At 35.1% G+C, this 25,800-nt stretch overlaps 1 protein-coding gene across 5 annotated transcripts in view; it reads left to right on the forward strand.

Moving 5' to 3' along the window:
• PPFIA2 (PTPRF interacting protein alpha 2) overlaps positions 1-25,800 on the forward strand; it is a gene marked incomplete at both ends in the record, with an annotated part of 338,647 nt that overhangs the window by 196,445 nt on the left and 116,402 nt on the right. For all 5 annotated transcript variants that reach the window (XM_082308355.1, XM_082308356.1, XM_082308357.1 and 2 more), the window contains 2 exons: positions 12,391-12,492; positions 21,097-21,261. In XM_082308355.1, the coding sequence (XP_082164481.1) occupies positions 12,391-12,492; positions 21,097-21,261 (267 nt within the window). The remainder of the gene's footprint in view (positions 1-12,390; positions 12,493-21,096; positions 21,262-25,800) is intronic.

Genomic DNA, 25,800 nt, shown 5'->3' on the forward strand with positions numbered 1-25,800 from the left:
ATTTCTGAATTTTCCTTTTTATGGAGAAACATGGATAGTGTTAGGTGGAGTCATCTAAGTTACATAACTAAATTAACAAAACTTTTTTCTAGGTCATTTATTGTGTAATGTTTATGTGAGGTGATCATATGCAGACGTGAGTAGTTCTGGCAAGATGTGCAACAAAACTCAAGAATGTGCATATGTTTGTCATCAGAACAGATACCACACCACTTTTTAGAAGTCACGGACTAGGTCCCAATTTGGGGGTACTGTCCTGCTGGTAGTCAAGCTGTTCTCCAGCATTGCACAGGCACTACCCATGCCTGAAGGACTAAGTAACAAGATGTGGACAGAGAGGCATGAATTGCCTGGGCTCTGAGTGGAATCAGCCTCTGGACCACCTGTCCAGTGGGCAGATCAAAAATTTACAGCTAACGAGGCCTTATTTTGATGTAAATTTCTTATTTATTGAATGCAATCACCAGAGTCCTGCAGAGCTCTTGATAAGCAGTATTTTTTTCTTATATATTGAACTATCTCACATACCCAAGAGTACACTATGTATAGAAGATGTAATTCATAAATTTTTTTCTCCTTTCATGAACACAGCACATTATTGAACATCAGTGAAAACGTCCTTTCATCAAGATTTCTGATTTAGTGTTCTGTTTTTCTGAAATCAACAAGACTCTTTTTATTATTTTTGCTGACTCAAAATTAATAAAATCTTTTAGGATAACAAATTTTTTTTTTTTATTGTCACTCTTAACTACCAGACTTTATCAACTTCTTTCTTTAGAGAGAAGTTTACTCACTACGTTTTCAGAATTGAAAAACTTCTGTGTTTTACATCAATTATCCTGTCTTCTTAAAAAACAAACAAACAAACAAACAAACCAAAAAAAAAAAACCAAACCAAACCTTTAAAAGACTTCAGTAGTGGGTGACAGCATATGGATGAAATTGCCAGTGTCTGAATGTTAATATCATTTTAAGATGTTTTATTATTCCTTTATCTTTAAAATGTGAGGCACAGAGGCTAGTCAGATCTTTGTTGGTTGTGTGACTTCTGGTGTAGAAGATGCCATTCCTTAATTTGGTGTTCTTAGCATCTGTAAGTACATTGCATATTTTTCCTCAGGGCAAAGTCTATGTCAGTAATTACCAATTTGTCATATTTCTTGATGAAGAACGTCTGCAACTAATTATCTTGTTTTCTCTACTGAAGTTTTTAAAGTTCATTTTAATAGTACAGACCAAATGAAAGATTACTGTTAACAATCTCAGTATATAAAACAAGGTTTGAGCAAATTTTAATGTTACTTCTATTGTACATAAAAAAGCCAAATGTTCTATTAGATTGCTGGAAAGACCAAAATTGGGATTCCTTATTGAGGTACATATTTGTACTTTGTGGATATTAGATAACTGTTTAGACTAACTGGAAGGAGAGCAAATCAACATATGAAGAAAAAGTCGTTTGTTTTCAGTGTAAGGATCAAGAAAACCTTTCTACAAAACAAGGCGCTTATATCTTACATTTCCTATCAAACAGAAAGCAAGTTAGTGAAATCCATGGCTTAAATTAACTCCAACAGACACCAAGAAAGTACTATGTGTAAATGCAATTTCATCATAGAAGTCAATATGTACTGTAGCCTTCAAAATTAAAGGATCTACCGATAGAAAGTAAAGTAGAATTCACGGTAGTGAAACTGTATATCTGGATTCATTATCATGGACTCAAAACATTGAAATATCTTCCAAACATCATTTATTCTATCTTCATTCTTTTAGATAAGACCATAAACCCTCACAGGTATTTGTCTGAATTGTCACTGAAAGTGTGTCACTACACAATTCCTGTATAGCCAGGTTTGTTGCTTAACTATTCTTATAAAGGGTTTTCCTAATACCGCCCTGAACTGCCTTAGTTGTGATTTAACCTCATCATTTATGGCCCACTCGCAGTGCACACAGAGAATAATCACACTTGTCGTTATAACAAACAACCTTTTTCTTATTGGAGCAACATTACTTTGTTCCCAGTTAAACTTCTCTTTTCTAGAGAAAACAATCTGTCCTTTTTAAACCGTCTTACAGACACCCTCTCCCCTACATTTCATTACGTTCTCATTTGAACTTCCTGGTATTCACCCTGACTCTGGTCACTTGTCTTGTCCTCCCCAAGAACCAAACCACCCCATACTGCTCCACTTGAGTACTAGCACCTAGAAGAGTGGGATAATTACTACCAATTTATATTTGTTATTTCCACAATTTTATTTTTGAGGGTGGGGTAGGGGAGGTCATTGCCACCAGTGATAGCAACTATAAAATGGTCCCTGATAACTAAAGTTGGGAATTTTATTTACTTCTCTCAAATGAGCTTTAGTTAGGCTGGGACTGGTTAGACCAAAAGCAGACATCTATGATGTAGAAGAGGTAGTTTTCCCAATTGCCTTTATAGAAGCTCTATATAGAAAAATAAGGAATTCAAGGGTGCAGTTCTTTTCAATCCAAAAAAGATATCTGTAGCATGTTGGGTCAATGATGTCTGAAAAGTACTTTTATTCCCCTTTGCTGCTCTTGGGTGACCAGCTTGGATATGGATTTTAATACAACGTACCTTTCAAATTAGGTGAGATAAATCCAACGCAGAAAATCCAATATTTGCATACTCAAGCATCCGTTAGCACCTATTCTCGCCAGGAAGAAGATCAAATACAGTTTATGTGAAGAGATCAGTTAATGGATGAGGTCACTTAGTAGACTTGATTCTGGTTTTAGTTTGACAAATCTTTTTCTGATAAAAAGAAGAAAAATCCCAACTTTTTAACTTAATGATTTTTTGTTAGAATCAAGTATGCATAATGTTCTGAAGTTTGGGGATTTTTATTCAAAATAATAGAACTAAGCATGTTTACATTTTATCTGTCCTTTTCTATAATTTTTTACACACTGAGCAAATTCATGAAAAAATGGGAAACAATGGAAAACAGGCAAAATATCAGATATTTTTCACTTGATTTTATAAAGTGATAAAAAATATTTTTTTACATTTTTAAGTATATTTAAAATATTAAATGATTTAATGTCAGTTATTTAGTATGTTATTTCAAATTCTGAAAGGGGAAAAATATTATTTTACTGTGGAAGGAAAGATGTGTTCTGAAGCAAAACAGCAGACTTGCTGACCTATTATTAATAACTGAATGAGTGATCATGAATAAAATTTACCCAGAGAAAATGCTGAGGCAGAAAGGAAGGAGACAAGTGTCAAAAGAGTATGTGTTCCCCAAAATGAGGGAGAAGGAAAGGTCACCCTGCATTTTGTCAAGTTTGCCTGGAAGAAGAAAAAAGATGCTGTGCGGAGAAAGAAGTCGAAGCTAGAGAAGTAAAGAGTTTGAAAAGTGAGTCAGGCATGCCAAAAATCAACTAGACTTGTAAGCTGGAATTGGCACCAAAATAAGCTGCACATTCCTTACCAACATTATAAGACAAGGCCTGTTCTGTTTACTGGTAAGTATGTGTTGCTTCTTGCAGTCACCCGTCATATATCCTCTCTGTCAGGATTTATTTTAGGTTATTTCTCAGGGCCATGTACTGACCTCAATCTGCCTTATAATGAGAGTTGTATGTATGCGTGTATGTGCTGAAGCCATTGTACGGTCTGTAGAGCACTTCAATAATTTGCATATTGTCCAGCATAATTCCCTTTATAACTTTGTGTTTATTTTAATTTTGAAAAAAAAAAAAAAAAAAGGTAGGATGATAAGCATAAAATAAATCTGTACTGGCAACGGGAGGTTGTAGTCTCTTAATTCAATACAACAATTTATTCTTTGCTCATGCTACTGCTCTGTGACCATTTCACATATTTAATATTTAGATATCTGGAAAAATGTACTTCTGATGAATTGGAATAAAATCAATCCCATTTTCAATAAAATTATTTTATAAATTAGTCATATGCCATTTTAGACCATATTTTGCTCTTTCTCGATAGATGATGATAAATTTCTAACTGTGGAGTAGTAAATTGTCACCAGTTTTGGTGCAGTGCAATATTTAATCAATCAAGACATACTGATACAAATATCTTCTATGTTAAAGAGTGTCATTTGAAAATAATAATACACTCTAGTCTGCAACGTAACTATATCCGCAAATTATTTATGTACATTTAGAAGAAGTGAATACAAATATCTGTAAAACAAAGGCATTGATTATTACATGGAAAAAAATTTGATGGTGCAATTTCCCTTATTATAAAGCTGATTCGCTTCCATACTTCAGCAGTATGATTTGAAGAAACAAAATCATTACAGCCCCAACTAACAACACTTTCATCCCACTTCTGAAAAGTGTGCTGCCATAGTGTCTTACATGAGTAATACTTCTACAAAACAGAGTACAGTATGTATAGTAGAACATTCTGAAATATGACTAATTAAAACACATTGTAAGCCAGTCTGCAGTTTCATCCTACACTATCTATAATATTATGAGCTGTCTAAAAGTCAGCCACCTGAATTACAAATTCAGCTTTATTATATTTACGGATGTTTATATGAATGGTGTTTTATCCCATCCCATTTCAGTAATAATCCAACAGCTGTTTAATTTGGTTATAGACCCTCTGTGCCTCAGTGTTCCCATCAGTCAGGAGCAAAGCACTGAAGACACAATCGTCATTATTTTCAAAGTAACAGAGTATGCTGTCCTTCACTGTTTGTTATATCTATTCCAAATTGAACCAGTGTAGTTAACATGAACTGCAGAACAAGAGACCTTTAAATTTTCCATTTGCCTTTTTTTAAGGGAAAAAAAAGACCTTTAATTTCATTCTTGTTCATAAATATGGGAGAATGACTCTAGTTCGGTATAATTGGATTTGCTACATTATAATAATAAAAAATATTAAAAAGTAGGCTATATTTTTATAATCTTTAAACTTTACTTTTTTATGGATGGAGGCTGTCAAGTCCTTTGAAGCCTCAAACTTTATAGCTTGATACTAAGGATGACAAATAAGGAACATTGAATTTTTAACATCTACTGCCTTGTGCTGTTGAATTTTTAGCATCTACTGCCTTGTGCTTGAGATCTTTTTTTTTAAGCTTTTGTGAATTTGCATCTGTTATCATAATCTGAAGAGTCTCACAGAGCACAGGAAATTTTAGGTAAAAAAGTAAAAATCTGTTGTCAATTTTATCATGCACTCTTTCCCATGTCCTTCTGTTTTATTATTACTGTAAGTGTGAAACCTAGCTTTTTTTTAACAGACCAATACCCACTCGGTGGACATTATTCTTCAGAAAGCATAAATTTTAGTGATCAGTATACAACAGATAATACAGAGCACCTAATCTAAATTATTTAAAAATAGAGGGAGTGGGAAAACATTATTAAAATAGCAGATTGCATACTTTATTCAGCAGTTTTCCATTAAAGAGAAATTCACTGTGAAAAAACCAGGAGTGTCAGCTGGGCACTTTTTAGCTGGTGTCGTGTAAAATTTACGTTTTTAGCTGACAGTTGTGCAGGCTGATTTGGGAAATAATGGAACACAGGTTTGTGTTTGACTGTTTGGTACTTATTAGAGAGTTATACTTGGGTCATTTCTTGTGGTTGTACTACTTTTTAACAGTGATTCTAAAACCACATGAATTACATTCATATTGTTATTGCCCTAGTTTCAAGTGAAAACTATGATGGCAGATTTGTGCCCATGTATTCTGTGTGTAGTGTCAGATTTCTTCATGAAGTAATCCTGTGTGAGAAAATCATTGCCAAAAATTGAGCCATTCTCATAATACTCATGTTGCTCGGGAGATTTGCTTTGGCTTCAAAAATCTGTGAGAATTAATCTTTATATGGCAAGTGTGTACTCGAGCAGGAAAATTAGGCAGATTACATCACAGGTCCTGACAGTGGTATGTTTTTCCCATTATCTTTAAATTTATCTAGAAATACTATTACATGGACTAACATTTAAACAGATAACATTTAAAGTTTCTTTTTCATTGACTTTTGAAATCTAATTTTGAATACTTTTGGTACTCTTGTTCTTCTAAAAAAATCATGAAAGTAACATGATACAGCTGTTGAATTTAGATGACATTTATATAAAAGTCAGGTTACATATGCTGCAAAGCTAAACCAAAATATGTATATCCACATTCATTCAATATGTTCAATGGCCTTAATCAGATATATAAATTTTATCTAGTATAAACCTTAGTTCTCTGTTATTCTTTTTGGGTCTTTTCTAGAAGCAAGGGTTTGTTTGGTTTGTTGGTTTTTTTTATGTTAAGGTACTGAAAGAGAATTTGGGGGATTTTCTTTTTGCTCAAAAAAGAAAAAAACATATCTCTTTTAATGTGGGACCACAGTCATAATGGTAAATAATTCATTCACAATAGTAGGCCATCCACAGAGAGGCTATACTAGTTTGAGATGATTTCTTCTACCCAGACAAGGATGGCTGAATAAGTAAATATTTGCAAGACTTAGTTAAAAATATGATGTAGATTCAACTGAATATTTAAAGAAATAATTCCTTCTTGATGGAAAGCTATGTAGCAGTTCTCCATTTGTCCAATTTTCTATTCAGTGAATGTGTCGGGATTATTAATTCTTGTAGATGTTAACAAGGGCTCTGAGCGTCTGAAAGGTTTTTTTCTTTCTTCCAAGGAGCATTGACTGTTTGCTTATGTGTGGGTAAGTGCCTACATATTCCCAAATTTCAGTCAGTGCCCACGTTTCTGGGGGGGAGGGGGGGAAGTGGGGGGTCACAAGTCCACTGTGTTACTGAGCTAGTTCTCTCTCTTACATAACAGAAATCTCATCATCTTCGTTTTTCTCTGTGAATTAATGAACTCTCACATTGTCACATTTAATCACACTTTCCACATTTTAGATGTCTTGCAGACAAATAAATAACCCAAACCAGCGTTGGTAATTCCTTGATAGTTAAGATAAAAAAAAAAAAAAGATAGATTTAGATAGAAAAGTACCTTGTTCCCTGTCTGTGAAAGCATAGTGTGAGTCAAAGTAACACTCAGTTCAAATTAGAGATTCAGTAGTTCAACATGATGTGGCCCAGCCACTTCATATTATTCATTATATAATTTACTACTAGTGGCCAATTTTCTTGAAGGTGTAAAAAAAAAAGCCCACTGCATAAAAATGGGGAAGAGGACAACTGAATCAATTTTCCCTGCATTTATTTGTAGAGAAGTACCGAAAACTCTCCATACAAACAGCATCATAGTGCAAACTGATCTGATAATATTTTTAAGAGACTAATTAAGAGGCTACTCTATAATTTTGAAAGTATGACTTTTTTGTGTATGAAGAGATCAAAATTTTAGTTCTGAGGTCCAAACAAATTTCCTGTTTTCACCTGGGTCCTGTTACAATACAATATTTCAGGGTACATGTTTTCCAACCCAAAACTTATGTGCAAATGAACTCTCCTTTTGAGCAGAAATGTAACAATAAACATTTCAGAAGACTGACACCAAATCCACATATTTAAATATTGCATTCAACCAACCAAATCTAGAATCAAGGACTATTATTATGGCTCTTCCATAGTAAGAAGATAAACAGTGAATTACACTCAGAATTTTGTAGTGTTTTGTCCTGTTAATAGGAGTCAACAAGGTTGAAATCTGTGTGCTGGTAATGGGAAAATTGCTAAAATAAATCCTTGGTCATTTTAAAAGTGTGAAGAATTACCAACAATATTTCCAATGAAGGAATAATAAGAAAAGAAAGAAGGTACAAATTTTTTTACAAGATTGGATTGGATGAAAACATAATGAATGAAAGGTTAAAACTCCGAGGGAATTATAGTAGATAGTAATTTCCTATGTTAAGTGAGTTACATCTAAATTTGTAGGAAAGAAAATCAGTTGACATAGCTTGTGTTAAATGTAAAATAAAAATGATAAAGCCTTACCATTCTTTCTCCACGCAGAGATTAGTTCACTCATTCATTCCTGAAATGAACTGTGGTTCAAAGATGGAAAATCCAGAGGACATTTTAAGCCAAATTTCCCCAGTGTCTCTGAAACTGAATTTTATGGATTTTTTTTTTTTTTTGTCTTATAAAATTTCTCCTTTCTTTCAGTAGTTATTTTTTTGTGGGGATGATGAGAGGCTGTTTGTATTTTCATTTCAACTCACTCTGTACTGGACTGTATACACAGACTGAACAGTTGAGCATTGCAGCTAGGAGGTCTCATAATTTCTGTGGCATACCCTCAGCTTGGAGACTAGTTATATAGGTTTTCCGCATATTAGGTCATAAAAAATAAACCTCGCATGCCTTTCCTGGGAACAATAAGCAAAGAAAGGAGCATTTGTTAAGCCAGCCCCTAGAGGCAGAGATTTAATGGTAAGGGAGCTGTGGTATGCCTCCGCTGCACAGTCCTGCTGCCAACACATCTGGCAGCTCTGTCAGCCTGCCTGTCCCGACGGCCTCCCACTCTCCCAGGCACCCTCCAGCCTCTGCTCTGACTGTATCTCAGCTGCTTCACCAGGGGAAGTCCTTGACTTTTTTTTAATTTGAAATGCCTAGCAGTCATTTCAGCGGCTACAAATTTCTGTTGAATTTGTCTTCAAGGCTTCTACTCTCTCTTCAAAGATAAACATGGTATAAATGAAAAGCTGTCATTTTGAGTCAGCTGTTTTTCAGTCAGACTGAGTGTTATAGCACAAGTATTAAGACAAAAAGCAAAACAGCAGATAAGATAGGCTCCGAGATTATGTTTATTCAGATGGCAAAAAAAATGCTATTTCTTGGGTTGTTTATTATGAAATAATTCTGTTAGTGTCCTGATGTCATAGTATAGTATAAAAACAGTGCAATCAACTGAATAATTTTCATATAGTTGTAATTCACTTTAGTTCTTAATTAACTTTATAGCCACACAACTTCTATATAAGCTTTAAGACTGCAGTCGTGCCTGTCAAATCATATTAGTTATGCAACAGATACTACCTTCAGGGCTCCCAAAGTATGACTGACCATGCAAGATTTCTGCTCCAAATAATAATTCCAGATGACAGTATTCCCTTGATCCCTGTATATATAGGAGGGAATTGCAAGAGCAGAGGTCATTATCATCACATGCTATTTATTACATAACTGGGTAAAACAAAAATATGCTTTGCTTTGCTTCTAACCTGTGGGAGAAATACGTTGCCTGGAGCATTATGTTGTCATATCTCAGGGATACCTTGGACAAAAAAGGTATATTCAAAATGAGTTTACTTGTAGTTTTAGAAGCATGAATTGAAAAGCAAGTTGTTGTGAGTTTTTATCCTAGTTATTAATACATCAAAGCAGATGTGACAGAAATAGTAATTTGTAAAGCTCTAGGGCAAACTCAGTTTTACTTTGAGACTTTCCCTGTAAAAGGGTTATGATATAAACACCAAGAAAAAAAAAAAAACAAACCTCTTTCTGTCATCATTCGATTTGGAGAAGTCAAAGCTCTTGATGACTGAGAAGTCAAAGCTGTTGACGACTGAGCAGTATCTAGTACTTCAGATGAAGAGAGAAAGCTGGCCACTTTAGCTCCAGAGGTACAAAGAAGTGACTGCTTGTTGAGAATGCTAATACTGCAGATATGTCAAGAGCACAGAGGAATTTCAGAGAGCAGCAGCAACTGAATAATTAGGCTTGAAGGGGCTGTGTCAGTGACTCAAGTAAAAAGGTCTAAAATATTGGACACAGGTAGCCCAGCTAAAGTGGATGCTAATAGTTACTAAGAATATAAGCTGAAGATATTTCAAGGCTGAGAGGACACTATGTTAGGTATGGGACTCTCTGGGAGCAGAATTTTGAGTAATGATTTGCTTTTAAGCAAGGGAAAACTTAAGCTGATAACCACAGAAAATTTCCCTAAGAATAAGCTCCATGCTGCTCAGCAGACTAGTAGGAGCTCCATTCCTTAATTAGAGATTACATTGACCGAAGCATTAGGGACTGCACCGGTGGTAGCAGCCTTGCCTTGGCACAGCAAAGAATGCACAATTTGATAAACTCGTATCTTTTCCTCCTCCCAAGCAAAGCAACAAAAGCATGTTGTTGGACTGCTTTGCCTACTGTAGTTAGAAACTGGAACTGTAAGTACCAGATGATACTTGTTATCCTTTTCACCACCTGTCACCCATCCGGATGCCCAAGCATATGCCAAAATGTCTATTTTAATTCCAACTGAAGCAATACAAAGAAATGAGAAAAAGTAAATAACAATGACATACTACATAGATTACACAGAAAGTTTATTCTGTGAGATTCTGAAAGTATTATAGACACTTATCCATGTGTATAAACTGTATGTAAATTAGTAACAAGAGTTCCACCCTGTAGCACTATGAAGTTTCTCTTAGATGAATATGAAGAAAAAAAATATGTGTGGTTTTGTGCTTCAAAATTCTGATTCAATCTGACTTGAGATCATTGGCTTTCTATTCAATATGATATTTTCATTTTGTATGTAACATTAGTTACAACCTTAAGGACAAGAGTTTTTTAAACAAAATTGTGGACAGAATAACACTACTGGACTGGCAGTTTCTGAATCCTAGAGTAAGACCTACAGACAGAAGTTTTAATGATACTTTTGAAAAGTGAGAGAGGAGTTTTAAAATTTAAATCTTATTTTCAAAGCTAAGTTAAGGGCTTTAACATCAAAATATGCTGCATAGCCTTACAAGTTCTTGACCACTAGGGTGTAAGATGAAAATACTGATTAGGAGGTATGACACAAAACATCACTACATGGTTCATGTGATCAATAGCTGGTCTCTAAAACAAAATCCGCTGAGGATATCAGAACAACGCTTTCCTTACTACCATGCAATTTGCATGGAGGTTTACTGTGAATTCAGTTCCAGCTGCTGAAAAATGAAAAAAAAAAAAAAAACAACCTTAGTTACACATTGTCAGAATATCACTTGAAATATATTCAAATACTTTCAAATATATTATTAATAATACCATATACCATTAACTATTTAGAAACTTGATTAAAACAGAATGAGCCTAGGAATACCTACCAAACTTCTGTTGAACAGCACTTTAGTTCAGATAAAAGCTGCTTTCAGCAACTCAAAGGGAAGCAGTAAACCAAGCCCTTTTGAGATCATTGCTAGCTTTTGTCTTAAATAAGTAGATTTAGTCTCAGCTTTATCCTACTGGCTGATAAGATAAACCACCTGGACATGTTTTTTTCTTAAACTGCTTTCTTTTGTGGGGGAGGGGGGAATTAGGAATGACTTCAGTTTAACTCTGGCTGCTTGTGGGTTCTTTTAAGCACTGACTATTTTGGTCAAACTAAAACCAATTTAATACTTAAAAATATGTATATATCTTTGTTAAGCAGCGATGCTGTTCATCAAGACATCTTTTTTTTCTGACACATGATCACAAACTTTAAAGGCTTTTCATCCTTTGCCTCACTGTTTTCGTGAGACATAACATCTTTTTGTTGTAAAGGATAAAATTAACGACTGCAGTTTAGTATATGTTGTGCCTGTCAAAAATAAACACATATGGAGTGAAACATTTTCATTATTGAAATGAATGACAAATCTGTGACTGCCCTTTGTAGACAAAAATTTATGTATATTGTTGAAGAGTAACAGCAATGGTAAAATCAAGACATTTTAATAGTAATTTTGACAACTGAAAAATTTTTTTCAGTGTTTTTCAGAAAACCTGTTAGTTGCATGTATAAAACTTAACATCAGGAGCAACTTAAAATCCAGTTTTATTTTATGCTGTTATTTCATAGGAAGCTGACTCCAAACTTACGAACATGAACATTGCTCTGACTCATCACAGCCTTTCACTATAATGCCCAAATACATTTTAGTAGTTAAATTCAAATATCAAGTAAAAATAGAGTATTTTTTTCACAACGCACATATTACTTATGTTAATCTGATATTAGATAGATTTGGGTCAGTGAATGCCTTAACTTTTTTCTCCCATGCCATATTGCAACAGCTGCCTTACAGAGAGGCAAGAACACTCGCTAACTGGATATGTTGAGTTGAACCTCATTATGTATGAAATGTGGTGTCTCTGTTGCTATGCCAATTCTGTTCTTCTGGTGTGGTTCTGATAGCTTATGAATGGGGGATGTTGCCATCATCTTGAACCTTCTTTTGTTTCTAAACTTAAATCAGTGTTTTCCATAGGTGCCTTTTATTAGATATGCCCAAATGGTTTTGGTAGATGCTGATGCTTACATATGCTATTTTAATTTATTTTGATGATTTCTAAATATTATTTAAATCCTCAAACTCTAGAATGCATATGGATTTGATTGCTCTAGTGCTTACACCTTCAGTAGCTTCATATATAATTTTATTCCACAGGAATTTGCTGCATTGACAAAAGAATTAAATGCGTGCAGGGAACAGCTGCTTGAAAAAGAGGAGGAGATTTCAGAACTGAAAGCTGAAAGAAACAACACAAGAGTAAGTATACAGCAGACCTTTTCTGGATATCCTGTATGTGTAAAGCAGGAGGAATATACTTATATATAAATTTAGATCTTCATTTATATAAATAAGAAGACAAAATTCCAGTCTTTTAATAAGTACATGAGACTTGTAAGGTTCTAAGCAACAGGACGTATCTACCATGCTACAGTCCCGGAGGAAATGACTGTAAGGGTTAGCAAGACATACTACAAAAATAGCAGATTTTGTATATAACGTGGTAAGTACATTCAGTTTAAATGTTTTCTAAAGCAAGGGACTCACGCAGGTTTCCAAGCCCCAGGGCCTGCATAAGTAGCCTGCACAGATCCTCATCTCTTATCAAGGCAAAAGGCAAGGTTACAACAGACCCAGCTTTGCCTTGTGCCTTGGATTTGATCCGAATAAGGATGAGATGAAGGCTGCTACACATATCACAATGAGTCTGCTGTTTAGTGTAGATGCAACCATATGACCCTAGAAGTAAAAGTCATTTGCCATACAGCTGAGTGAGGACAAGATTTCACCCTTAAAATTACTATGTTCTACTTCAATCAGAAGGTGTTACTCTGTCTAGGAACAAGAATATATGATAGCACCTTCTGAAAATTCTCAAATGGTGTACAGAATGGTTTTCAGAATAAAATAATTTGCACATGCAAGTGTCTGGGCAAAGGCAGAATTGATCAAGAAATGGAAGAGGGGAGCAGAGGAGGTTTTATGGGGTGTGGAAAGGTGTGAGAAAAGAGATGGAGTGGTCCCAGATCAGACACGAGTCAGGCTGCTAATGAACATATGGAATAAATCTCAGAGGGGTTGAACACAAGCATGTTTTCTCATATCGATATTTCATTCTTCTGTGATCTGGGTAACTCTTCCTGTTTTCCTCCTCTCACTAAACTAATAGGATTTTGGCTGCTCAGATAACATCTTTCCTTGGTCAGCTAATTTGCCTTCTGAAGGAAATCTAACAATGTACATGACAAAAGAACTGAGAGAGGGTCTTTCTCCCTCCTTTCTTCTGTCCAGCTATAGCATCAGCATGCCATAGACTTCAGAAATCCAAGGAAGGACAGAAGATAACAGATACCTACAAAGAGGCAAAGCTGCCCCATCTACCTCCATGATAGCCTGTAGCTGCAAGAGATGATTGCATTTAGCACAAAAGTCTTAGAGGTGATGGGTTTGGGAAATGTGATGGGAGGCATAGATGAGACCTGCTTTTTCTCCCATGATTTTTATACATTCTAAACAGTCCAAAATGACTCCCACAAAAATAGAATTAATTAGTGGAGAAGCACGTAAATAGGAAAGTCAATTAAGAAAATAATTTACATATAATAAAACATACTTTGTGTTAATTTCCAGCACAAACTTTTGAATAGAGATGTAGTTAAAATACACACTCAATTGTACCTAGTCAATAATCTACATATACTCATTCCTGCACAGAACATATATCCATTTGCCTTTCTTTACAGAAAAAGCACCATATAAACTGAATTTGCAATGTCACCTTCTCAGTTGTCCTAAGTTCTTCATAAGTATATGCAAAAAACTGCCTAACAATGTTTATCCATTTCACTACAAAGCCCACTGAACACCATCTTTGCTATATTAAAACTGCAGTGTACCAAGGCTTACTGTGGGTCTGATATAAGCGGTGCAGACTAGCAAAAATCCTAAGACAGCCTAGTAGCCAAAGACAGTCACTTGCCAAACGACTGTGAGAGAAAAGGAAGATGAGTCAACTGCAAGTCATCACCTAAGTCAGATTGAGCTCTGTCATAGGCACTTTCTTTGCAAACCAAGAAAATTAAAGATCATCCATTCTTATGTTTCTTGTGTTATGTAAAAGAAAAATCAGTAAGAGATTTTCCAGGAGAAGTAATACCAACGAATGAGTGTTATAGAGTGTGATAATCCTTGCAAGAAGTCCTTGCAGTTAAAATTAGCAAACTCTATCAGTGTATTTTCAGAATGAGGATGAAGCTAGGTATTAGAGATGAAGATTTAGGCTATGAAAAAATATAACAAATACAGGAAATGTTACAGTACACAAGAGGGCAAGATATAGTCCAAGTATTAATAGGAAAGGAGAGAGAAAAAAATTCAGAGACATGCCTTACTCTGACCTCTAGCATTTTCATTAATAAATTATCACTCCATTGTGTCATAAATATGTTCTTGCCAGGTTCTAAGCTGCCATATACTACATTAGTTGCCAGAGTTTGCTGTAATAGTCATGCTGTCTTCTATAGGCTCCTGCACACTTCTCTGATAGCGAAAGATCAGCATTTTAGATACAAATCTGTCATCTTCGAATATAGTCCTGGTGACGTGCTAGTGATGAGATTTCTAGAAACATTCATTGAGAAGGCATAGCCTATAAAGAGGCACTTTGCAAACTGAGATGTATGCTGTTATTAAGGTGAAACAGCGTTAATATTTTGCAAGAAAAAGTTGCTCCAAAACTTTTCTGTTATTTAAGCAAAGATTCTATTAAGGTAATAATATTTGGAGGACCACTGATACACTTTTGCAATGAGGAAATTAAATGTCTTTTCTAATATATAAAGATAGTCCAACTAATGCTTCTTTCTTCCATCCCACTAGTGTTCACACTTAACCCAGCTCTAGCATTGGTGATGCTAGCAAGGCTTACCCCCCCTCCCAGGACACTCTCATGCATAACCACACATAGTGGAACTACTCAGTACAACCAGTTTTGTCCCAGGTAGCACTTCCTACTACTTTTAAATAAAGAGGCCCAGTTCCATATTCCCAAATTGCTGTTTCCAAATGTTTTAATTCAACCTTTTATCTCCCTGTGGTAACAGCATAAAGATACTTTTTAAAGTACCTACTGCTTCAAGCTGAAGATCAGCAAGAAGAAATAAAAGTGGCAACTCTGTCAGGTTCTGAGTACACACTTCCAACCATCCCTTGCCTTCTAGCTCCCTTTTACGTTTTCAGTTATGTCTAACTGGCGGTTTTTTCTTTATTCTAGACCCACACCTGTGAATTTCTTTATTTCTTGGCAACAATCTTTTAAAGTTTTTGCCAGTCTCCACGAAAAAAAAAAAACAACAAACACCACACCTCCTTATTTGTCACTCTATGCCAAGCTGCAGTGGCAGACCCTGACAGTAAATTGTGTTCGAGAAAGAGCATGCTGGAATTACATTCTTTAGAACCCATAAACTCCAGGTCTCAGCCGAAATACCAGGGTTTAAGCCTTACCCCAATATTTAATCAAGTTCCTACTCAATCCTTCTAGCAGTATTCTTAAGCAAAGCTCCCTACTGACCTTTTGCTCTTGAATATGTATTTTTACTGCCTACGATAATTAACTTTTTCTGACATATTGCAGTAGAAATATTTTCATGTCAAGAACTTAGCTGGCAACTTAATCTGTCAGTACGCAAGGCAAAATAGAAAATACAGGAGCATATGTATACGTATTGATTGGTGTGGCATTGCTGACAGGAAGACAAACAGGTTCCCTCTGGAAAATCATTGCATGGGACTTTGAAAACATATACAAAAATATCTTAATAGAAACTTTTACAGTTATTTCTCTGGATATTCTCTAGCTAGAATGATCACCTATAGCATGTGGAAAGACAGCAGCTTTCCTGAAGCTGGGACACAGGTCAATGTGATCTAGCATATTATTTCATGGAAATTATAACACTAATTTGTCTGTACTAAGTTTAAATTACAATTGAAAGTTATTTTTGTCTCAATCTGTATTCTTTAAAAGTAGAAAAAGTTTGTAGGTTTAACTTAGTAAATCAGAACATGATTATGAGGAAATTTGGGGTTTGGTTTCGCTGCTGAAATGAAAAATCTGTTACAATAGTGATATGGATTAATTTGATTGTCGCTTTTTCACTGCAACAAAAAAAAAACAGACACATACATATGCTTTTTGTAAATAGCATAAAATGTTACTTAAATTGGTCTGAAATATTTTAGATCAAGCAGTTTTAGAAACAATAAAAATTAAACCTATGTTCATGACTGAAATAGCAGTAACAAAGACAGTGGCATCATCTTTCTTTTGCTTAATACCTCAGGAGCTGAAGCATTTATTAAAGTCAACAAGGCTAACTTAATTTCAATTTTAGTCACATTTTGTTGTCTCAATTCCTTAGTGAATGGTTTATGAAACATCTTCAATTAGGCACTGCAGCCTCATAATACCCATAGGTTAGAAGTTAACCCCATATTTTATGATTAAATTTCCCTTTTATTGTGTTGGAAAATCCTAAGAATATTTTTTAAAGCATGGTTTTAACTCCTTTATTTAGTTCATTTTCTTAGATGTCTTTTTACTTACATCAGTTTGATAGGTTCTGAAACTAAATCAGGCACTTTATTTTCTTTTTTAAACATTGTAACATGAGTTCTTACAGTCTGAAAGCATCATACATATGAAAATAAGTATAACTGTTTCCTGAAGTTCTGTAAAGGCAAAGCATTATTTCACCAATGTAAATGACAGTAATTTTCATTTTTTTGCCTCAATATTATGAGCTGTCTTCTAGACTCATGTGTTTTTTCTTTCCAAATAAGAACTTATTGTTAGGGTGACAATAGATAGTAATATGTATAGCAATTCGATACCTGTATTTTCAGACACTGTATGATCTAATAGTTATGATATTTGTATTCATTATTCTCATAAAAACACTCTTCTTCATTTCTATTACTTTGTATCATTATCCTGATTATTATATATGTTTCCATTAAGGTTTTAGGTTGTCAGTATTTTCTTTTCTGTCTTGGATGTACAGAAAGACAGACATGGGACATATGCTGTAGTTAGGCTGTAACTTTGTTTTTTCAAAGATTTTCACCAGTAATTTACCAGTATAGCTATTTGAGGTCACCCCAGCTGACCGTGGGTGCAAACTGGTTTCCAACACTGTGGAACAATGCTGAAGAAAATAACTGATTTTGTGACTGGTTTTAGAGATAATCTTCAACCCCATGTCTGCTTATTTTACTTGTCTTCTTTGCTTGCATCAGAGATGGAGATTCATTGAACAATGTGCTTTCTAAATATAGACTGAAAGGAAATTCAGTTTTGCCTGTGCTGGTGAGAAATTTTAAGCTGGACCTCGAAAGAAAATTGTCTTCTTTGCCCCATTCCTCTAAGGAATCCTCTAAGCTAAGTCTGTCTCATTTAAGTAAATCCCTTATCTTTGATATTTTTTCCCTGTATTCCATTATTTATGCCTCTCCTTTTCTCTCTGTCATCCTCTCCTGATTCTTTAATTTCTCTGTTTATTATCCTGCTGTGAACCCTTTTTCTTTTAAAAACAGGTTTGTTGAAAATAAAGAGTTATGATAAAATATTTTACATTGATTAAAATCCAGGTCATGTAGTAATACAAACTCTACTGAGTCACACTAATTTCAATTCACTGAGTCATCATTCCTGAAAAAGAATGTTTTAACTTTTTTCATTTTCCATGTGTAAATCAGTGTCCATGTAGTAATGATGGTATAGTATAATATACATAGGTGATAGCCCACACCAATGTAGTTTATATCATTAAATTTAACCATGCATTTCCATGTCACAGAAATCAGTCACTTCCATAAGTGCTTTGGAAGTGATTTGAGAAATACAGGAATCTGGGTATGTTCTAACAATTTTCTCTATTCTTGTTGATTTAGTTCTAATTAACATTTTAAAGATGTTTCATTCACTCACAAAATATGCACTAGAGCATTTTTCAGTCTTTAAATGATTATTTTTAAACATTCTTTATGCTCATGAAGAGTCCAGAGCTCCAGAAACCTTCATCCCATTTAGCTAAGATACAATTATCAGCATGGCATTTTGAGCACCCTAAAATTTTCCCAGCATAAGAGTAAAATTCGCTTGTCAGACTATTTCTTAATTCATTGTCAAGTCTATGCTTTCCAGTAGGAAAAGCATAGCAATGATGCGTGGGTGATTCTGTCCCGCCTGCTGCTGTTGATCTTCATCTTCTTTTCTCTGCAAGCTGCCTGTCCCTCTGAGTGCTCGACAACTGTATGCAACTTGACACAGTGTGAGGGAGCAGAATATGCTCAGCAGCACATGGTCTTTATTAAAGCCAGAGTTTAATTGCAACATACTAAAATACCTAAAGATGTTTCTAACAATTCTTTTGTAGTTTAAATGAACCACCAATATTGTTACAATGTTATTTCGACATGAAATCTTGTGGTGTTCTCACAAATATTTGGAATAGTAATTCTTGAATTATTTAAAGGCAAAAGTCCTCAACGTGCCCCCATGCCCACAAGATATTGTGATTTCCTTCAGTCGTTAAACTTAACAATGTTCTCCTCTCCTACACCAGATTTTCTCATACAGGCTCTCAGAGTTCTTTCTGATCATCACAGTGTCTGGGAGATAAGTTGTTTAGGGTAGCAGGGCATCAAATATGATAAATTTGCTCAGTGTTAGGCCAAAAAATAGTTACCAAGGGTTTTTTTTTTCTGGACTGTTCTAGTGGCTGTCAGTTTGAACTTCAGACAACTACAGATTTATGGAAGGAATGGCAATGCTGAAAGCTCAGCTGTGGTTCAACATTTTCCTTTTTTTTCCCAGTCTCTCCAGAAATTCATAGCATTTTGACAGGATTTAGACTGTTCCAGAGGTAGCTATGATGCACTGAAAAGTTTCTGCATAAAGAAAGGCAGACAAGACAGAGAACAGAGCAGGACGAGCCAGGCTCTAACAGGATCAGCCAGCAAGTGGGAAAGACTGTGGAGAAATGTAAGTCCACAGCATAGGTTAGAGTCAGAGTCTGGCTACCCTAGGGCTACAGAGTGGGGTAGAGTCTGGCTGCAGAGAGAAGGAAATGTTGCAGCCATACAGTCTCTTTGCCCGAGATGGGGCAGAGAATAGGTTGTAGCATTAGAAATCAACTATTGACTTACTTTCCTTCAGCTGTCTCCTAGATAAACTAGGTGGCCTAGAAAAATCATGAAGATATATGAATTTAGACCAAAATTCAGAAATTTGGTTCTATTAATGGTAGCAATTAACTGTGTATTTAACTACTGCTATGAACAGAAATACGCTGTATTTAGAAGCTATTCTGATCTCATCTGAGAGTACCAAGCCCCATACTGAGTTTCTGTGATGAAGAGGTCTCTTCAAATTTGCCTCTTGGACTGCCTCAAATAATTAAAAATCCAACTGTATCTGCTATCAGCCCTACAGGGACTGGATGACAAAGCTCGTGGATTTCTTGCTCATTTGGTTTTGATAAATAAAGGCCGTCACTTGAATTCGGAAACATTAGAAATACCCTCCTTTCTTGAACTGCATGGAGTCATTACAATTCTTAATGTATTAACATTGTTTGCATATGTGTACACTATTTTTTGTGAATAATATAGTTATTGTAACATAATAACCAGGTGCAAATCCAGACACAAGACCCATGTTTGAAGCAAAGATAACATCAAACCCTAATCATTCCTGACTTAATGGCAATATATCACAACTATAATGTGATTGCACTCTGGTTTTGCTCTTCTATGTCTATTAATTCATGTAACAATAAAGGTCATTATGTGACTGAGAATAACTATGGATTGCAGATAAATATGTGTCTTTACTAATAGTAGCTATATTAGGAACCACATCGAAGGAGAAATACTAAACAGTTATCCATGTAACTTTCAATTTCCAGTTCAATGACTTAGATATAATTGTATGTTGCAATCACAATACATTTAACATGCATTGTGATTCACTAATTTAGCTACCCTGCTTTAACCTTACAGCTAACCAATTCTCTTTTATGTTCAGACAGTAAGAACAGCAATGGTAGCCCTATGAAAGTATAAACAAATGGGGAATTTTCTATATAACATCAACATAACATTTTAATTTTTCATTTAATCTCGGAGTAATAATGAAAAAGAATTATCATATGTTTTTAGAATAGGTTATTTACAGGTTATTTTACAGATATTTACAATAGCCTGAAATTTCTCTTTATGGACCTTTTTGTCTTCCGTTATGGTTGTAATACAACAGAGACAATGAACATTTTAGAGCACATGCTAGTGACAAACGTCATTAGCTGTGGCATTTAGAATGAATAGTCTTAAAAATTTAATAAAATATAGTGTTTACTTTTACATATTTTGTTAAGTAACTTCCAGTATAAATTAAAGATATATCACAGTTAGGATGAATTAATTTAAACTTCTTTAGTATTTTTGCATGATGCTTTAGACTGGCTTTGTTTGTTATTTGGTTGTTACTGCTTATCAATTACTGTCACAAATAATATTGTAATTAGGTACTTAATTTAGTTAAGTAGTGACCCTATGCTGAGTGATTTGTTGTTCTCGCTTTTCATAGCAGAGTTTTAAGTGAAATCATGAGTAGATTTCCTACTTTTCTATTTATTCCATCTGATTTAGAATCATGAAATGTTGTCAATAATTCCAGCGGTGTCTCCTACAATGAGATTGCCAAGAAAATTGCCATTTGGTACCATGCACTTTGTAGTTAGAATTTCCATGGCATTTAGGTGCACAAAAATTAATAACCTTTTATATCAAATCCAATAGCTGTTACTGGAGCATTTGGAGTGCCTTGTCTCAAGACACGAAAGGTCACTGAGGATGACAGTGGTGAAGCGGCAAGCACAGTCTCCCTCAGGAGTTTCCAGTGAAGTTGAGGTCCTCAAAGCTCTGAAATCTCTGTTTGAGCACCACAAGGCTTTGGATGAAAAGGTACAGTATGGAAAAAAAAGCTTGCTAAATACACTCTTTAACTTATTTAACTGTGCCTTATGTTGTAGCAGAGCAACAGTATTGTTTATTTACTTCTTGGAATATCTCCTGTACTTACAGCATTTACACATGTCCAGAGAAATCCATAAGAATGTATGACCAATAGCTGTAATGCACTCCCGGTCACTTTAGCTATCTTTTGTAGACAATAGTACTGACTTATCAAAATAAGCAAATCTCACCCCTACCAGACATGCTTCTCCTATTTAGCACTAAATAAAGATGACACCATGGAATTTATTGTCTGTACGATATGCTTTCAAGTTATTGCTGAGAAAATGTAGGTATCTCAAATTTTAAAAACACACAAACAGAATAAAAAGACAGAATGAGATGCTTCTAACTACATAAAGGAACTTGCCTCTTAAAATTTTTTAGGAGGAAAACCTCCTAAGTTTCAGAGATGTTTTTAGCATTTACTACATAAGCACAAGCGTTCCCTCTACAAGTAGGGTAACCTAAAATAAGTCGTAGATCCTTTGTTATCAGAAGTAATGACGGGCTTGCAGAACCAAGATAAAAACCACTAATGATAACTGTATTTATTCATGCTAATTAAGAGGGTCTTTCCACTGGAATCCTCATCTGTCCTGTGCTGGAAAGACTCTTTTGTGTGAATGGCACTTTGTACAACTATGAGGTATCACCTTGAGCATTGCTTACATGAATTCAGAAATCCAGTTCATGTCTAGAAAAAATATGCTCAGAAGATGATGAATTAGTAAGTACCTCAAAACTACACATGCAGGGCGTATGTGAGAACCATTGCTCACAACCAAAGAGCCTAGTTTCTTGTGGGGTCTGTCTTGGCTGATTTGCTTGGGCTCATTGCTGCGGCTGAGTTGCTTCTCTGTTTGAGATGGTTGGGTAAGTAGGGGAGATATTGTGCAGCATAGCATCCGAAACCATTGACTGCACAGTTGAGCTGTGTTGTGTAGAACCAGTTCAATGGTCTCACAGTAATAAATTTAACTTTTTTTAATTCAGAAATATACTCAGGAAGTTGACTATATTTAGGGAATTATTATTAAAAGAAAGAGCTTTATGAAAAGGGTAGCTGTAGTTATATAGTAATATTTAATTTTCATTGGTAATAAAGACGTGAAACACTGTGGGTTATGAATCATACTAGGTTAACTATCAGGCTCAAAGTTAAATGAATTTAAGGAACTTATGCCAAATCAAAACTTATTTTGTGTTTGTGTATATCTCTTTATTTATATGTTCTGTTCAGTTACAGATCATGAAAGCATATTTAAAGAAAATCTAGGAAAGGGAATATAATGACTTCTAGCTGCTGTAAGCAATTAATTGTAATAAGCTTTTGGATGTCATTAAGACTTACAAAATCCTGTATTATTAAAAATATCTTTTGAGGATTGATAGGGTTTATCGTCTGAGCTTTGATCTTTTATCCAACACTTTAAACATTGATAAAACTATAAAGAGAGTAGAGAGCTCTCCTGCTTTTATACTTTTTGACACTGTGTTGGTTAAATATGAGAAATAAGAATTAAACTTTAAATAGATTCTGATTATTCAGCAGTTATGTACTTCTTACACATTTTCTTTTGTGAATGTTTTAGTGTTTAGGTACTATGCAGTTTATTTGACGTCTCATTTTGAAAATTATTGTACAGAATATATTGAAGCTAAATATAATATTTTGACCTATATTCTTGAAAATTCTATTTTTTTTTAATGTAAGAGGTTAGAAACAGTATTCAGTTCATTTAAAAATTTTAGACTGAAACAGGTACACATGTATATAATGAGTCTCTGTCTCAGTGGTAATGATAATTATCAGTGTAGAAAAATCAGCCGTCTGCAATCATAGTAACAGGAGATTTATTACATTATAAAACAAGTTTTAAAATTAATTGGCCAAAATTACTTTTTCCTATATGCTATTTATCTATGCATTGAATCTTTTTTATTTTGATATAATAAATCACATTTTTATTATAAAACATTCCAAGATCAACCAAGGAAACTGTTTAGTAAATTATTTTAAAATAATTTGTTATAAACCTAGCACACATTATTTTTAGGTACAAATCCTGTATAAAATTATGTGTTTATGTTATAGTATCTCTGTTTAGAAGGACTGGATCAAAGACGTTTTATATATCATCCGTATATCTAATGGTATAATACTATCACATTACACCAACATTGTCAGCATTATGGGGATTTTTATTTGAAAATAATGGAAGTAAAAAAGACTGCATACACCCAAATGTGCTAAAACACCTTTATGGCATGTGAGTCATCTATTCTACACTGTCTTTGACAGAAAAATTATATAAGTTAGATTTGTTTCAGACCTTCAGAAATAAGCTATTAATCTACCTATGAAAATTCGTTGAAGTTATTCAGAGATTAATAGAATAATGTAGGTAGGACCTCCTAGAGGACATCTGGCCCAACCTCCTGCTCAAAGCAGGGCTAACTGTTTCAGGTTGCTTAGGGTCCTGTCTAATTGACTTCTGAATATCTCCAGGGAGAAAACCTATTCTGGTGTTTCACTACCCTCATTGTAATTTTTTTTCCATAATACCTAGCTGGAGTTTCTGTTGTTGAGTCTTGCACCTGTTCCCTCTTGTCCTGTCACTCTGCATCTCCAAGAAAAAGCTGGCTTTGTTTTCTTTACATCTTCTGGTTAGCTAGTTGTAGATAACAATAAGGTCTCCCATGAACCTTCCCTTCTTAAGTTTGACCAGACCCAACTCTCTCAGCCTCTTCTTATACGCCATGAGCTCCAGCCCATGACCAACTTGATGGGCCTTCATTGAAGTCTGTCAGTGTCTTTCTTGTACCAGGGAGCACAAAACCAGATGCAGTCTCAAAAGTCCAGAGGGGAATAATCATTTCCGTCAACCTGCTGACTGAACTGTGTGTCTGGCCATATTCACCCCTAGGTCTTTTCTGCAAAACTACTTTCTCTTCCCCAAGCCTGTCTTGTTGCCTGGGGTTATTCCATTCATAGTAATAGGATGCCACTTGGACTTTGTGTCACTGATCACAAACCTCTGAGCTTTGCAGTTCAGCCAGTTTTCTATGCACTGTATAATCCACTTATCCAATTCATATCTTACCCTTTTCTGTAGGGGTAAACAGAAGATCTTGCAGAAAGCCTTGGTAAAGACAAAGTAAAAAACATTCACTGTTCTCCCCTCATCCATGGAGCTAGTCATCTCATCACACAAGGCAATAAGGTTGGCCAGATGTCATTTGCCTTTGACAAAGTCATACTGGCTCTTCCCAATCACCATCTTGTCCTTCATGTGCCTGGAAATGGCTTCCAGGAAGATTTGCTCTCCAACCTTCCCAACACTGGCCAGCTTATACGTCCCTGGATCTTGCCAGGGTAATTCCTGCCTTTCATGACAGTAGACACAACATTAGTGGGTTTTCCACTCGTCAGGAATCTGCCCTGACTGCCGTTACCTTTAAAGATGAAAAAGGCCTCACTATGACAAGTTAATCAAGTCTCTCAGCACCCTTGGATGCAGCCAATCTACTCCCTTTGACTTACGTGTGTCTTGTCCTCCTGTGTTGTGGGTTATGCTTCACTCCCACAGACTCTGCTGCTATGCTCAGGGAGGCCTGAGGGCAGAACTTCGCAGTAAATACGGAGGCAAAAAAACATGATATATGATATACTGAAGTCACAGGTAATAAACACTGCCCTGTCAGAAAATGCACCCAAAACTGACCTAGGTTAATGGATAAAGAGTAATGAAAACCGTCAAAAGTACATTGAAAATGTTTTATGACCCTTTGCAAATGAATAGTGGAAACTTTTCTTTAATTTTTTTCTTCACAAAAAATGTTGACATTGAAACCAATAATTACACCTCTAAAAAAGCATAACAAGATATTTTCATAATGCCTTTTAAGCTTACAAAAATCCCAAGAAAATCTTTACATTCTTCCTAAATGCAAATTTTCTTTCATGTTTTCAGTTCCTACACTAAAACATCTCAAGGTGCTGTAACACGCTCTGCCACAAAACTTGAATGGTCATGCAAGGATTTCTCTGTACACAGTACAAGAACTACAAAAACATCCTCGTTGCTCTAACAAAATGCAATGAAAAATACAAAACAGACTGGAAGACGGAAGATGGAAAATAAAACATATCAATTCAGCATTTATATTTCCAGGGAGGCTTAAGTATAAGGACAACCAGGAATGATATCTTATTTCAAAAAGCCTATTGGCTCTCTATATATTACATGAAGTCTGGGCTTTGCCTTTACCTTTTGTCCAAAAGATAGACCACCATAGAGAGATCATGCCCATGATTGCATTATTCAGAGAAAGCATGACTGTCACTGACAGTTATTTCATTGTCTGACTGCTCCTTCAGCATCCCTTCACCCCCTGTAGAATGAAAGCTTGTTATGAGCTTCCCATGTGAGAGAGCCAGTCCTGTTTGGCTGAACCCAAGAGGTACATCTTAGTGTGTGGAAG

This window comes from Platalea leucorodia, assembly GCF_965183815.1.
Source record: "Platalea leucorodia genome assembly, chromosome: 4".
In the NCBI taxonomy this organism is placed as follows: domain Eukaryota; kingdom Metazoa; phylum Chordata; class Aves; order Pelecaniformes; family Threskiornithidae; genus Platalea; species Platalea leucorodia.